This window comes from Zonotrichia leucophrys, chromosome 3 (genome assembly GCF_028769735.1).
Source record: "Zonotrichia leucophrys gambelii isolate GWCS_2022_RI chromosome 3, RI_Zleu_2.0, whole genome shotgun sequence".
Lineage (NCBI taxonomy): Eukaryota > Metazoa > Chordata > Aves > Passeriformes > Passerellidae > Zonotrichia > Zonotrichia leucophrys.
Genome location: NC_088172.1, coordinates 37,814,680 through 37,829,626, shown reverse-complemented (window position 1 = coordinate 37,829,626; position 14,947 = coordinate 37,814,680). Strand labels below are relative to the sequence as shown.

The 14,947-nt window shown below is 48.0% G+C and overlaps 1 protein-coding gene across 1 annotated transcript in view; it reads right to left on the bottom strand.

The window, feature by feature from the left end:
- FOXO3 (forkhead box O3) overlaps positions 1-11,193 on the bottom strand; it is an 87,640-nt gene extending 76,447 nt beyond the window's left edge. Inside the window, exon 1 of the mRNA XM_064707842.1 lies at positions 10,363-11,193. Coding sequence (XP_064563912.1) covers positions 10,363-10,953 — 591 coding nt within the window. The 5' untranslated portion in view covers positions 10,954-11,193. The remainder of the gene's footprint in view (positions 1-10,362) is intronic.
- Between the last annotated feature and the right edge of the window lie 3,754 nt (positions 11,194-14,947).

The window sequence follows — 14,947 nt, the reverse complement described above, 5'->3', positions numbered from 1 at the left end:
TTCGAATTCAAAAAATGCTTCAGAGTTTTTACAGCTCCTCAGTGGCAGCATCATTATCAGTGCCAATGTTCTTGTCCTACAAAGGCATAGAAGGGTCAGCAGCCTCCCATTGTAGGTCTTGATGCATACTTAAAGAAGCACCATTCACCCTGAAACCTGACATCTCGCACAAACGGTTTTGAGTTCCCCCATACAGTGAAACTCTCAGGCACAATAGATCATGTTGCACAAAAGCAGGGACAGCAGCTCCACACGTCTCAGCTTACAAGCATCTCAGGACACGACTTGAACTGGCATCACCTTCTTGTACAAATTCCTGAAAAAAAAACATTCTCTGAAAATTAGTCAAGGCTCAGAGCAGTTGTGCAGAACAAACAGTACGTTATAGGCTTTCAGGAAACCACATCACTGCTGTCTGCACAGAACCAGTCAGCAAAAGTGGTGATAATGTGAGAGCTTGTGAAACACTCACAATAAGACATTCTTTCTTGAGCACTGTTCTCACTTGTCAGATGCCAAATTTTATTTACTAAAGCATATCTAGAACTTAATACATGAAACTGATAAATCCTCCATGAAGTATTAGCAAATATATTTACACAAGACTGGGGTTCACACAAAGTCGGAAACTTTTGATCCGGATTAAGTCTCACATTTAAAGGTATGTTTACACTGCAAATTTCAAGTAAGAAAGTGGAGTTAACCTTGGTCACAATGTGTCTTTGGAGAACTGCCATAGGTGTTTGAAGAGATAGTGTGGAGAGAAAAAACCCCAGATAGAGCAGGATTTAAAAGAACTGCTATGTGAGTACGTATCAAGACAATTCAGTCCACATTCTAGACAAAACAAATACGGCCGTGGAGTTCAGCCCATGTCCTAAAATTATTTCTTTAGAATAATACATTTATTCTTCTGCAACCTATTTTGGAAAAAAACATAGAAACCAACATGATACAGCACAAGAAAACACTAAGTTATAAGGGGAAATGGTCTCCAGAGTCAGAAGTGCTGACTGTCTAGACTAGGAAAGCAGCTTGTATTAGATATTACTAGGTAATTAATACATTTTTAAACAAAGCTTGGTTTACTTAAGCATGACACTGTTACCAACGCTCCCTGGTCATACTCAGTCCTCACACGGGGCTCAGGCTGAGCTGCAACCAGGATTTTTGGCACTGCTGGCTTGAGTCTGTCTAGCACTAATGCAAATGTGTGCTCCTGCCTTGACACAGCCTTTAGCAGGGATGAGACTCAGACCTGCCCTCTTTACCTCATCTACCCATGAAAGCTGCACTGTCATAAACCCACATCCATGCCAACTCTTCCTCATTCCCACTCCCAGCTGAGCAGTCGCGGCACCAGGACGCAGAGCGAAGCCCCAGCAGACACATCCTGATGTTTTTGGGTGTTCCTCTATCTGTCCTCCCACAGCACTCTGTCCTCATCAGTCTCCTGACTTATCTGTGGTCTCCCACTCCTCTAGGGCTGGGATAAGCAGATGTTACCTCCCTGTTCAAGTCCTGGCAAGCAGCCAGACCTGCCCTTTTCTCCTCACATGACTCAGGAGCCAGCAAACGTGCTGAAAACTCTTTCCTAGCACTGAGTCCCACCCACTGATCACAGTCCCGGGAGTGCCATGGCCTCCGCTGCTCCCTAGAGCGAGACAAAGAACTGGAAGGCCAGGGATGGGGAGTCAGGCTGGCCTGAAGACACTGCAAGGCTGAGAGCTGGCTTGTGAGAAACCCCAGGCAGACCCACAGCCCAACACAGAGTGTGAAGGCAGCCTGAGAAATAGGCGTCAAAGGAGCAAAATGGCTTCTTTGGCAGCACTCCTCCCTCCTGCCCTCATTCCAGAGCTCTCAACTGGGTTTTGGCGTGGAGACGTCAGCAGGGACCCACCCTTCGCCCCGGCAGGGGCAGTGTGTGAAGGGACGCAGGAGTGGCGCGATCCAGTGAGTCACCCCACGGAAACGCACCTGACCAGGGCAGCACCCGGGCGTGCAGCAGCCCCGGGCTGCACAGGCACAGCCCTGCACCCAGAACTGGGGGCACACACTGCAAGGGCCCTGACAACAAGCTGTCAGTGCCATTCAGTGCCACACAGCGCTGTCCTTGCTTCAAGTGGTCCTTCCTCCACCAGCTCCTCCAAAAATGGTCCGTGGGCTGCCTCTACACTTCTGTACCAGCATGCACCCTCCTCACACCTCTCTTTACATGCAGTGAGTAGAAACTTCACCATCAGGGGAAAAATAATAAAGAAAAGCAAAATAATAACCTGCCAAATAAACATGTTCATGTGAGAACCCAGCATTCCATAATTCAGGTCTAAAGTATGTAGCATGTTGTGATAGAGCAAGCAATCTATTTAATTTGTTAGCACAAATCTGTTATAAGAGCTAATTTTCACAAGGTATTTCTTTACTAGTACAAATCCACAGAAGGGCATTTCTCTGTCTGTGAAACCTTAAGAAGGTATTTGAAAAAGTATTTAAACAGCCTTGATTTTTAATAGGTATCAGCATATAGATCCAGAACATTGCCCCTGTAAGCAAAGTCCAGGTAGGACACACACAGACAGAGTTATTAAGGGCACATCAATACTACTAATTCCCAATCTCCCTCAAATTCCCTGCAAAACAGCATTATAAGCATATCAATCCTTGAGCAAATGTGCAAGGTGGGTGGCCCAAAGAAAGGACTCTGGCTTTGCAGGGCAAGAGGGGCTCCTCCTGGACTTCACAGCCAAGCACACCACCAGGAGAACTCTGCTTTTTGCACGCAGGCAAAAAGCAACGCTCTTCTCTACCCCTACTGGAAGGCAGCTCCCTTGCTATTTCACCCCAGGGATGAGGCAGAGCATGGATGCAATCACTCACTTGTTCCCAACTCCTCACACTGTACTGGCCTTGCTTTTCATCAGTGCTGTAGACTCATCATCTCCTAGCTGTATCCCCAGTCAAAACTGCCAGCCACAAGCCAGCCCTCTACCTCCCACAGAAGTGTAACATGCAACTCTCCCACTGGTGTTACAAGTGGGAAGGATGGAGAAGGTGAAGCAGGACATTAACATCCCTGGAGTCTCCCAAGACAGGAATGAGAAACTGGAATATGGGGAATTGAGGCACAGATATTTTTTTTTTAAATATTGGTATTTGGAAATCTAACATGTCCTCTCTGGTTCTTACTACCCTCACAGGTTTTAGACCAATGATCTGTGACAACCTTTACTCAACACACTGCCCAGGAGATAACCTGGGTAATGTAGTTGATGAATACAGCAAGACTCCTGCTGTTGTTGGAGATCACGCTCCACTCCAGCAGTGTCCTGTTCTCCATGGCTGCAGGAGCCCTAAGGTCCATCATCCTCCTCCACACAGAGCAGAAGATGACCTCCCTGCAAGGCACCACGGTGTGCCCCAGCAACTCCTACATACCCTCCCCAGCCCTGCACACCTGAGCTTTTCCTACTTCTTCACGCTGGGGTGCTGGAGTCACATCACCACAGGACTCCAGATGCCCCTGCAGTTCCTGGCAGGCTGAGAAGCAGGGCTCTTTCTCTGCTGCCTCAACCAGATGAGCAAGAGCTATACCCACCACTAGCAGAAAATGCTTGGAAACATGCTAGCTTGCTTGGGAAGCTAAACTGTTGTCAAATAAATGCCAAATACACATGGGTAAAGAGTTGGTGCCTATGAGTGGTACAACTGTATCCCACATGCACAACTAGAACATCAGGAAACTGGTACAGTCATGCAGAGAAGCCGGGATACCCCAACCTGACTTCACCTGAAGCAAGTTAGAACAAAACATCTCACTCTGAAGGAAAATCCCCTTCTGTAGACAAGCCACTTTTTAATAATAAGTGCTAAATGGACTATTCAAGCAGGTAATTAATGTTAATTAACATATGTCAGGCCATAAATTGGCTAAACGCACCTCATTTTCCAAGCTTGGTGTGTGGCAACGCTCAGGAAATTGTAACAGAACAGTCTAAGTTTGTAGAAGCACAAAAAGAAGAGCAAATAAAAGGTTAAGCATAATCTTCACTTAACTCATGGTGTGCTGAGCCAGCAGTACAGAAAACTGCATGACTATGCACATTACTCAAACACTTCATTTTGCTCCTGAACCGCTGTGCTACGCACATACTGTCAGTCCCAAGAAAAGCCACATCAAAAATTCCCTGCACTCCCTGAGTGCTGCTATCGGCCAGGCCTTTATCAGGATTGTCACTGTGTGCAGGACCTGAACGCACCTTCTGTTCCAGGGCCTGGCCAAGCTGTGCCCCTTTCCAGAGCCAATTTGAAAATAGAAGTTTTCCATGGCAAGAGGAACACATCAGCAATGGGGAGGATGCTCACAGCTTGCATTTCTCCAGACAGAGTACCTCCAAAAGAGGAGGGCTCCTTGCCTCTAAAGCAAACTAATATTGCCATTTTGTAATACTGCCCTTGGGCACATTTTCTGTGACAGAGTAGTAAAGTAAGGCTTTTTAAAAAAGTGAGAGAGAAACAAGAACACGCAGAGACTTTAGTCTAAGTAGCAACTTGCATTAGGAAACACTTTCAGTTTCTCCTTTGGCAATTCGCCACTACACCAAGACCGAGTTTAATTGCATTGCAAATAAGAAACAATCCTCACAAAAGATTTTCCATACTTCCACGCAAAATAGCTGGCTGCCAAAATCTAGCAGGGCACCTTTAGGAGGCTGCCACCTAGAGAAATGCTTTGGCTGCTTATCCTCAGTTTTCCCTATCTCCAAGGCAATCCCTTCGGCCTCCCTCTGAAGCCAGCACACCCACTGTAGTTTTCTGGGGTGGTTTCACACTTGTTCACCCCATGCACCCCAGACAAGCTGGCTGAAACCCACCCAGCCACTGCGGGAGCGTGCAGGGGGGCTGCCCCAGAGCTGCCTACCTTCCACTCTGGGCTGCTACTTTGTCCACATCAGCACAAAGAGCTTTCACAAAACCACACAGCTAACCCTAATCACTCGCCTTTCTAAATGCACCAGCACGTGCCCAGCCTCCCCTAATCTCCCAGGATTACAGCAAAGTAGTGTAGCACCACCAAAATGACCCGAATACAAAATGGCCTCGAGAGTAAGACACCGCTGCTCGCTTCACCAGGACAACACCGAGCAGAGGCACGATGTCCCAGGGCAGGAGTGCCAGGACATTTCTCCTCCCCGGCCTCAGTCTCAGACAGTGTTTGTTCAAGCCAGTACAATACATCAGATAGAGCTGCCATAAGGTGATTTAATTTTTACTGACATTAACTGCATACTTTCAAACACACAGGTAAGAGGAGAAGCCAACCTCTGAGTCTCAAGCTTCCTATTTTAAATATGCGCAAATTTTAAATATGTACAAATATTGACACTAATCGATCTATTATAGACAATGTCAATTGCTGCATGACTGTTTTAGGTAACCTTCTGTCTCTGAATGATGGAGGGACATTGATTCCAGCATTTATCATGCAGGTCTACCTGGCAGCAATACCACATCATCATTGACTGGAAGTTTCCCATTCACATCAAAATTTGAGTTCATCAGAGCCTGTGATTCTTCCCAGCTGAACACATTCACCAAGGTGATGTGTTTCTGTCTGCATTTAACAAGTCCTTCAGCAGAGGTGCTCCTCACTGTCACACTGTGGACCAACAATGAGAGTGATTCTGGGAGAGCTATTTACTTGGTCTCTCTCTCACTGCTCTAATAGCTGTCACCTGCCTGCATGAGCTGGGGAAAACTGAGGTCTCTGATGTACATTACAGATATGAAATAACAATATGTGCTAATACCTACATATGGTTTCTACTGGAAAGTTTAAAAAGTCATTTGTTACTGTGCTACTACAGTATACTCCTCTTTGATGCAAGGCATTTGTTATCTGGTGGTTTCAACCGCTGGAACCACACATCTCTTACACTGCTCAGCACAAAAGTCACTTACAAATGTTTCTGAGTATTTTGTTAAAGCACAACATAGTAAGGCTTTGATCAGGTAAGATGCTTAAGCAGCAAGTTTAAGCACACAAGTAATCCCAGTAAAGTCCCAAGGATCCATTCACGTGCTTAAATCCATGCTCTCCTTGGTAGGTCAAAACTTAAAATAATCAGGCTACAGCTTGTAACTCAAACCCCTCTGTACATGATAAATAAGGCAACACAAAAATATATTAAAAAAATAATAGAAGGCTGAAAAAAATATTCCTGCTAGCAGCTAATTGGGAAACAGAACCCAAAAATAAATAAAAAAGAAAAGAAGTATATAAGTCAATAGAGGAAAAAAAGAAACTGACGCAGACTCCAGTTTTATGTTGCCACTCCTGATGAAGACATTGTGTGTCAGTCCAAGGAAGGAGAAGTAAGAAGAAAGAGAGTGGTGTTACTTCCTTCTCACATCTTTGCAAGATGATAAAAAGAGTCCGACACATCTTGCATATCAGCATCTGGCTAACAGATTTAGACATCTGTCTACATCACTGGCAAATTTCTCAAGCCTTTTCAAGTCTCAGTAATTAGAGAAGAGACTCATGCATTTGGTACACCAAAAGGACTGCAGCCCTTTGGTACATACTGGCCAATAAAACATGGTAAGAAATGTACAAAGTTTACAAAAATCTCCCCTTCAAAGTAAATATCCCAGCAGCTAGTGTCTATCTTCTATGGGGAAGATGAATACAACAGGTGGAAAACAGAAGAGGCTTCTGATAGGAAAAACAATTCAAAGCAAATCAGCTACGTTTAAATTTGGGAACTGCTGGTATCTCTGTATAAAGGATGAGATTCATAGTCTTGCCATATCGCTTAACAAAGAGGAAAATAGTCCCCCTAGTGTACTCTCCATGTAGAAAAGACTGTTTCACAAGACAGTGCTCAAGAAATTACAAAATAACGTTGTGGGAAGAGGTAGGGAATTACTTAAACTGTAGTGAAACTGGGCATCTCTACTATGTACATGGACCGAAAGGTTTTCCAGTTTCTTATTTCAAGATTACTGAGGGAAATGAGTGCTTCACCTTAAATACCTGCAAGATAAAACTTGGTTTTTAAGTCAGCACACTAGTTTTGTGACTGCAGGACTTCGATTGGGTAACAGATACCTGAATGAGGAAAGATCTAGTCATCAAGGAGCTCTGTGAAGTACCTGGAACAGTCACCTGGCACAGTGAATTTCACAAGGGTGAAACCAGCTCACCCTCGGATCTGTTCCCCCCTCCGGTGATGACGAACATAAATACCGACCTTCCCTAAGTATTCAAGACAGAAGCCAATACCAGAACGTGCATGGAAACCCTCTCCAGTGGTCTGGAAGTGTGTGGGATTGTACCAGCCGGGGCAGCCCGTGGCACACAGGAGCGTCGGAGTGCGGCACCGCTGCAGCACTGCACCGTACACTGCTGGCCCAGTCAGCTTCAGGCACTGTTGGCTTAGCCCATGTCCCACCGGGGCCAGGGGGAGGGGGAGGCAAAGGAGATTGGTGGGGGGGTGTATTGGGCAAACCTTATCCGAATTACCGGAAACGTAATATATGCCTTCCTAACCACATCTGAAATATTCACTTCTGCTTTAATGCCCTAGCCAGGGGAAAAAAAAAAGAAGAAAAAAAAAAAGTGATAGTTGTAACTTTAATTTACAGCTCTTAAAATAATTGTTTGAGGAGAATAATCCTGGTTATGTTTACGGATTATGGTGTTCGGCACATCTCACTGGAAACAGTATTAATATTTCATATATAATAATACATAAGGTAATAAGACCAAGTTATCTTTTTCCCTTTGTTTAAAATAACAATTTTCCCACTCAGTGGCAGAGTAGAATATTGTTAAATGGGCTTACTGCCTTCAACAATTAATTTAGCTGTGTAAAAATATTCTAAATTAAGATGAAAGCCTTCTAACAGAACTATCTTCTGTTCATTTACAGTCTCGGTGTAACTAGCGATCTGAAGAAGTCTAATGTGAAAAGCTGACATTAGTTCCTGAAGAGTTGTATTCATTACCTGTGAAGGAAACAAAGATGATAATTAAGATATAATGTGTTTTAACATCAGGAGACTAAGATGGAGTCCCCCTATGAGAGTGTTGCCCTTGCACAAATTAAGCTACTCTCCAGCGAAGAAACTGAAGTAGTCCTCTTCTGAACATATACGCATTTGAAAAAGAAATCCTAGCCTTGCTAAAGAATTACATTTTCCAGTTTTAGATGTCTGGCAAATTATTATTATTAGCTCCTGACCTCCCCTTTGCCCCTTCCGGCATGCCCCTACCACCCACACACAACTGCACCCACCGTTAACGTGACCGAATGCCTTACCCTAACTTCAGAGACGGCTCACAATCATCAGAGACAGAATTTGCTGCTACCAGTGTGCCTGCATCTCCTGAGAAAGGTCATCCTAAAGGCTTATGAGAAACTTCTGAACTAAATTATAACAGAAGAATCTCAAGGGATCCAAGTTTTTAACATTTTAATTAGCTCCAAGTACCAGTTAATGCTGCTTAGCAAAGGAATCAATACCAAATTAACAGTATAAATTGTCAGAAAAATTGTGACGGTATTAAGGATACTAATCAATGTAAGCACTTCACGTTATGGCCCAGATTCTGCTTCTGCGAAAGTGAAAAGGAGTTTTGCCACCAAATTCAAAACAGTGCCAGCCCCACTGTTAGGTAAATCTTCATTTGAATCAGATACTGAGAATTTACTGAAAATTCAAAGTACCAGAGAAAAATGCTGGATTTGTCAACACAGCTGACATCTAAAGCCACTGCTTCTGTGCGGAACCAAACAACTTATGAAGGCACAGGCTGTCATTGGAAGATGTAACCCTTTATCACACTCTGCATCACACTTGTAAAGTCAGATCAAAATTCAACACCTAATACAGACACAAAAGCTGTAAATAGAATGTGTGGTTTTAAAAGCCTTGTCTCCAACTAGCTATGCCAGAGATAAACTTTGTGTTTGTATTTTCCCAAGCCTGAGACAAGTCTGTCAACTAAATATTTCCTCTCCCGTGTTTCATTTGGAAGGTAAAAATCATACAGCCACACTTCAATTCCTAGCAGCAAGTCCTACTCAGGCACCAAAACACAAGACAGGGCTGCTAGTACAGAAACTGCCAGAAATGTTTAAGCTGTACAGTATTTCTGACCAATTTGTATACTGAAAGTTATCACCTGCTCCAACCTGGATAGATTCAATTACAAAATTTAATTTCTCTGTAAAAGCATTGAACTTGCTGGCAAATTCACCTTCAGCCACGCACACAAAAACTCAGTGTCAGACGTCGCTAGTATCGGCCCTCAGCAGCAACTGAACCTTGCCGGGATTTCCTTCTGCAAACAGTATCGGCGTCAAGCAGCACCTGCATTTCTGTACAGCTGCAAGTACGTGACATTTTGGCATCCAACAGACGCTGACAGATGAACAGGAAAACGAGAAGAAAAAAAAAAAAAGGCAGCTCTGGAAATCACTTCAAATGTGCTTTACGTGCAGTTCTGGCTCCTGGTAGGCCTTATAAGACTCTTTCTTGAGGGTAAAACCCTGCCTGCCTGCAACGTGCTTTTGCACGCGCTGAGTAGACAAGCCACAAAACCAGATTTTTTTCTCCCCCTCACTTATTAAAACGGTAGTACTCTTAGCTGCTCACTGTCGCAGTGCTGGACAGAAAATGCTGGGCTATCAGTAGACGGTGCTCTCATACACTGGCAAGGCAGGAATCGCAAACCAAGCATTCCAGGGGCTCAACAGTCAATAACTCCATGCTTTGATTAACTTTATGAAGAAATGTCAAAACCCGAATTTCCCTCTACTGCTTTTGAGGAACACATGGGCAAAAAATTGCGGGTTTCCTTGACAAAAAGAATAAATGAGCTTTGAGACACAGACTGACCATACATAAAAGCAATTCTGCTCGTTTCCAGCATGAGTTACCTCTGCTGTTACCATAACTTTAAAAACAGAAAAAAAAGGCAAAACAAAACCCACACACTTCATAAATATTTTTCATTTTTCTTTCTCTCTCCCCCACTCTCTCTTCCCTGCTTATGTGCTCGTGCATCACAAAACTCAACTCCGCTCCAGCGTGTACTCTGCCCCCAGAGTCAATAGCCCTCACCGCCCGTACACAGCAACAGGAAAGAGACAAAACTTTCCATAATCTCTCTCTTAAAAAAAAAACAAAGGCGACAGGACGACCACCATCAGCACGACCAGCACCAGTGCCCGGCGGGCTGCTGCCGGGGCGAGCCGCCAGCACCCCGCTCCGCGGCCGCATCCTCCACGGGCAGCCCGCCCGTCCGTCGGGGCGGCGCGGCGGGAGCGCCGCGGCCCCGGGACCCCGCCTCACCTTCCACCCGGCCGAGCTGTTGCTGTCGCCCTTGTCCTTGAAGTAGGGCACGCAGCGGACCATCCAGTCGTAGATCTGGGAGAGAGTGAGGCGCTTCTCCGGGGAGCTCTCGATGGCGCGGGTGATGAGGTCGGCGTAGGAGAGGTTGCCCCACGCGTTGCGCCGCGACGAGCACTTCCTCGGCGCCGCCGCCGCCGGGCCCCCGCTCAGCCCCCCGCCGCCTGCCGCCGCCGCCGCTCCGCCCGGCGAGAGGCTCGGTCCCTCCGGGCCGCCGCCGGGCAGCGGGGCCAGCAGCCGCGCCGCCTCCTCCGGCACGGCGGTGGTCGCCGCTGCCGCCGCTTCTCCGGCGGCGGGGGCCGCGCTGCCGACGGTCATGGCCGAGCCGCCCCCCTCCTCCTCGTCGTCCTCCTCCTCGGGGATCATGGAGGCGGCGTCGGCGGTCGACTCGCCGGCGGGCTTGGCTGGGCTGGCCTGCAGCTCGGGCCTCTGCAGGGGCCAGGTGCAGGAGCGGGGGCGGCTCTGCGGCTCGAACTCGGGGTCCAGCTCCACGTCCAGGGGCGAGAGCGGGGCGGGGGGCGACGCCTCTGCCATCTTGGCCTCCCCCGCGGGCGGCTGCGGGGCGCTGCGACGGGGCGGGCGGGCGGCCGCCGACCCCGCTCCTCCTCCGCCGCCTCCTCGGTGCCGACGGGAGCCTAGCAGGCGGGGGGCTGCCGGGCGGGCATGCCGCGCTCCGCTAAGGGCTGGCCGCCTCTCCGCTGCGCTCCGAGCTCCGCTCCCCGCGGGCGATGCGCACGCCGAGGCTGGGAGGCGGGGGGAGAAGGGGAGGGAGGGAGGAAAATAAAAAAATCAGATTAGGAGCCGGAGCGGCCGCGCAGGGCGGCAGCACGGGCCGGGCGGTGCCGGAGTTGCCCGCGGCGCTGCCCTCCGCGGCGGCGGAGCGGCGGCCGCTCCCGCGGTGCGTGTGTGCGTTTGTTTATGTTTCACTCCATGCGGATGCAGAAGTAGCTCCGGCGGGAACCGCGCTGTATCCAGCCAGGAGAGGAGCCCCTCACGCCCCCGGCGCCTCCGAGCTCGCTCCTCGTCGCTTCCGCAGATATCTTGCCTTTTGGGGGGGTGGTCCTTCGCGCCCTCCGTCGGCAGGAAGGCAAGGAGAGCGGTCCTTTGGGTTACGCCGAAGACTTTTTCCTTCTTCAAAACGCCCTAAAGGGAGCCGAAGTCTTAGCATACATCCAACTGCACACTAGCGTAAACCTGTCACTTTGCGGTGCCCCCAAGCCACGCGCAAGCAAACCCCCAGAATCTCACAGCCGGCGGAGCAGGGGGCAGGAGAAGGCCACCCCGGGGGCTGGTCGGTTCAAAAAAAAAAAAAAAATAGTAATAAATCCTCCTTCTTGCAGGGAAAAAGCAAACACAACGGGAACAAATCAAATCGCCAGTCTTCCAACAGGTCCAGTAGCTTTAAGCCCTCCCTAGGGCTGCCAAAGAGAATAGGTTTTGTTCCAGCATCAACACCACATTCATAACCTCCTTGCTCCTGCTGCTGCCATCTTGACAGTTTTTCCCCCCTTCACTTAAGTCATTTAAAAAGCGCAGGCAGACGAGGCAGGGAAAGCCACATCGGGAGGGGCGGGAGGCGGCGGGGGGGTGCTGGATCGAGAGCCACCTCCACAACCGGCAGCAATCGAGATCCGAATTCACGGGAGGAAGAAGCAGCGCTGCTGCATGGTTCCTGCTGCTCCTGCGCCTTCAGCTCCAGAGAGCCTTCCCTTTAAAGGCGAAGGATGGGAAAACGGCAGAGCGCCCGCTCCCCTTGCGAGCAGCCGGCGAGAGGCAAGCGATCCGCCCGCGCCCAGCCCGTCCGCCGCCGCAGCCCGCCCGAGCAGCCTGTCACCCTGCTCGCCGCCGACTTCCACATCCCTCCTCCTAACAACCACCGGCAGCAACACAAAGTTATAGACACACGCAGGGAGGCTCAACCAAACCGCACGGCTCGGCACGGCCCGCCCACGGGCGGGCGGCGCCGCGCAGGAGCCGCCCCAACGGGGCGGGAGCGCCGGGATGGGGGGAGCCGCCGGAGCGGGGCGGGCTGGAGGAGCTGCCGACACCTGGCGAGGGCAGCGCCTCTTTGCTCGCCCTCGCTGCGGCTGCACAGCCCTGTCCGGCCGGCCCAGGGGAAAGCGCTCAAGCCTCCCCAAGTACCCGGTAAATCCCTCCGAGGGTTGTATTAGGCCTGTTTCTTTTCTGTACTTGTTTTCACTGGTGATAAATTATTGGTGTACGAGCTATTCTGGTGAACTTTAAAATATAGAGTCGAATTTAAGTAATTCTTTGAAAACTTTCACTGTGCTGTTGGGTGATGCCAGGAACATGTTCAGACATGTCCACACGTGAATACAGTGCCACTGTACCTCCTCCTTGGGGCTTTCCCTAGCAGAAAGCCCTCCAAAGTAGCTCGCTTGAAGATTTTAATTGTGGGTTGAATAAAGGGATGAACCACAAAACCAAGGAACATAAAAGCTATTAATATGGATGTAGTTATAAATACTTCACATGGCAACATCTGTGTATCAGTTCTCACCTGGCTTGATAGAGACTTAGACTGTGGACTAGATTTAGTCCAACAGTAGTGTTGTCTCTGCGACAAGATACAGACAATAGCATGGACGGAGAAGCAGTGTGCTTCTGAAGCTTTGCTGGATAGAATTAGCAGAGTAATCAAACTATTCCTGATGTATTGCATTATAGACAAGTAGAGAGATTTGAAAACCATTCCATTTTATTAGAAAACATCAAGGCCCTGATCCTAAGTCAGTGCCTTACACTGCTGCTAAGTAGGGCATAAGGGTCTAGTTAGGTTTTGAATTCAAAAGCCAATGAAGTTAGGAATAATTTAGTGTGATTTTATTACAAGGGACAGCATTTCAATATGCATACAATTAACCCCTGATTATCTAAATGTAACAGGAGACACTGAATTAATCAGAATGAATGCAAGTTCGAGTAATGGAAATAATGGCCGCAACTCCATTTTGGGTCACCATGTTGAGTGCCTTGCCATGGTTTTTGTTGTAGCATGGCCCCTACAGGAATGCAAGGCAGCTCAAAAAGACAGCAGCCACTCTGCAATTGTGACACTGTATACATTCATGTATATGATTTAGCAGTTGGTAGGGAGGAAAACCACAGTGGCATTCAAGAGCCAGAAACCAAGTTCAGACAAAAAGACGTGGTGAGGAGATGCTTAGTCCAACACCACATCTCCAAGGAGGCTTTCCTTGTGGCTTTCAGCAGTTAGCCATAGAAAGCCGCCTGTGAACCGTGACTGGTGCTCAGCCCTTCCCCAAAACTAGCTACTGCTTGGGCCTGATTTTGACCACAGCAGAAACCTCCACGTGGAGCGCATCCTGAGGTTCCAGGGAAGCATAACACTTTGACCTTGGGCTGGGTTGCAAGCAGCAAATCTAGTCCTAAATGATATTATCATCTTCATTTATTTATTTAATTGGCATTGCATTACTCTACAGGCACTGCTATTAGGTCTCACTGTACTGGATAAAGGCCCTGCACGTGGTAAGAAATGCTCCACTCCCTGGCAGAATTGCAGTCTAAGTGAGGCAGGAGAGGGCGGGAGAAAGGAAATAAGTAAGTAGTAACCCTATTAAAAAGATGATGGACTGAGGCACTGAACAATTACATGACTGTACTGAGGTCATACAGGAAGCCCATGCCAGAACTGAGAAATAAAACTGGATCACCTGAGTGCCAGCCTTGAGCAAGATTATCTGTCCTCTTCAGAATTCACTGGTATATCAGCCACATAACCTTTATCACACGTCATGATACCAGTTCTTCACAGCTCCATGCAGCACGTGTGTGCCTGTGATAATGCAGTTTAGGGGCGTAATTAAAACCACAGTATAATTTTTCCTACACATTTTGCTTATGAAAAGTGCATGAGCAAAACAGAAAGACACAGGAGCTCTGCTTATTGTGATTCCATGGCTAGCCCTCTGAAATACACATAAAAACCGATCAAAATTGAATCTAAAGCTTGCACAATTTTCAGTCTCCTCTTTTAAGTACTTTCATGCCCCAAGGGTGGGATTTTCCAAAAGGTTTCATTTATGGGAGTTTTATCACTGCCTTCAACAGGAATAAAGTTAGGCCAGCCCTCAGGCCATTTGAAAACCAGCTCACTTACTTTGCCTACTTAGGCTGCAAGTGTTTTAGGGCAGGGCTGCATCTGCCTCTCCTTTTATCTACTATGGCCGCTCAGGCTGATGTGGGGAACCTGTGCCTATCACGGTGTCTGGATTATATGGATCTGGCAGGGTCACAGTCACATGGCAGCTAGAGAAGTGCAGGTGACATTTCTGGCTTCACCTCTCACACAAATATCGTAACTGCAGAAGCAGGGTTGGAGATAAAGTTGCATGGGGGGGTGGGAGACCTGGGATTTCTTGTCAGTACAGCATTATGGACATCTCCTGTGAAGTGTACTGCTGCTCAGTAAATGAATGTTATATTGCACTTACGTTAAACAACGGCTGCATTGTCTGCGTGGACCTCACACAAACAAGCATAT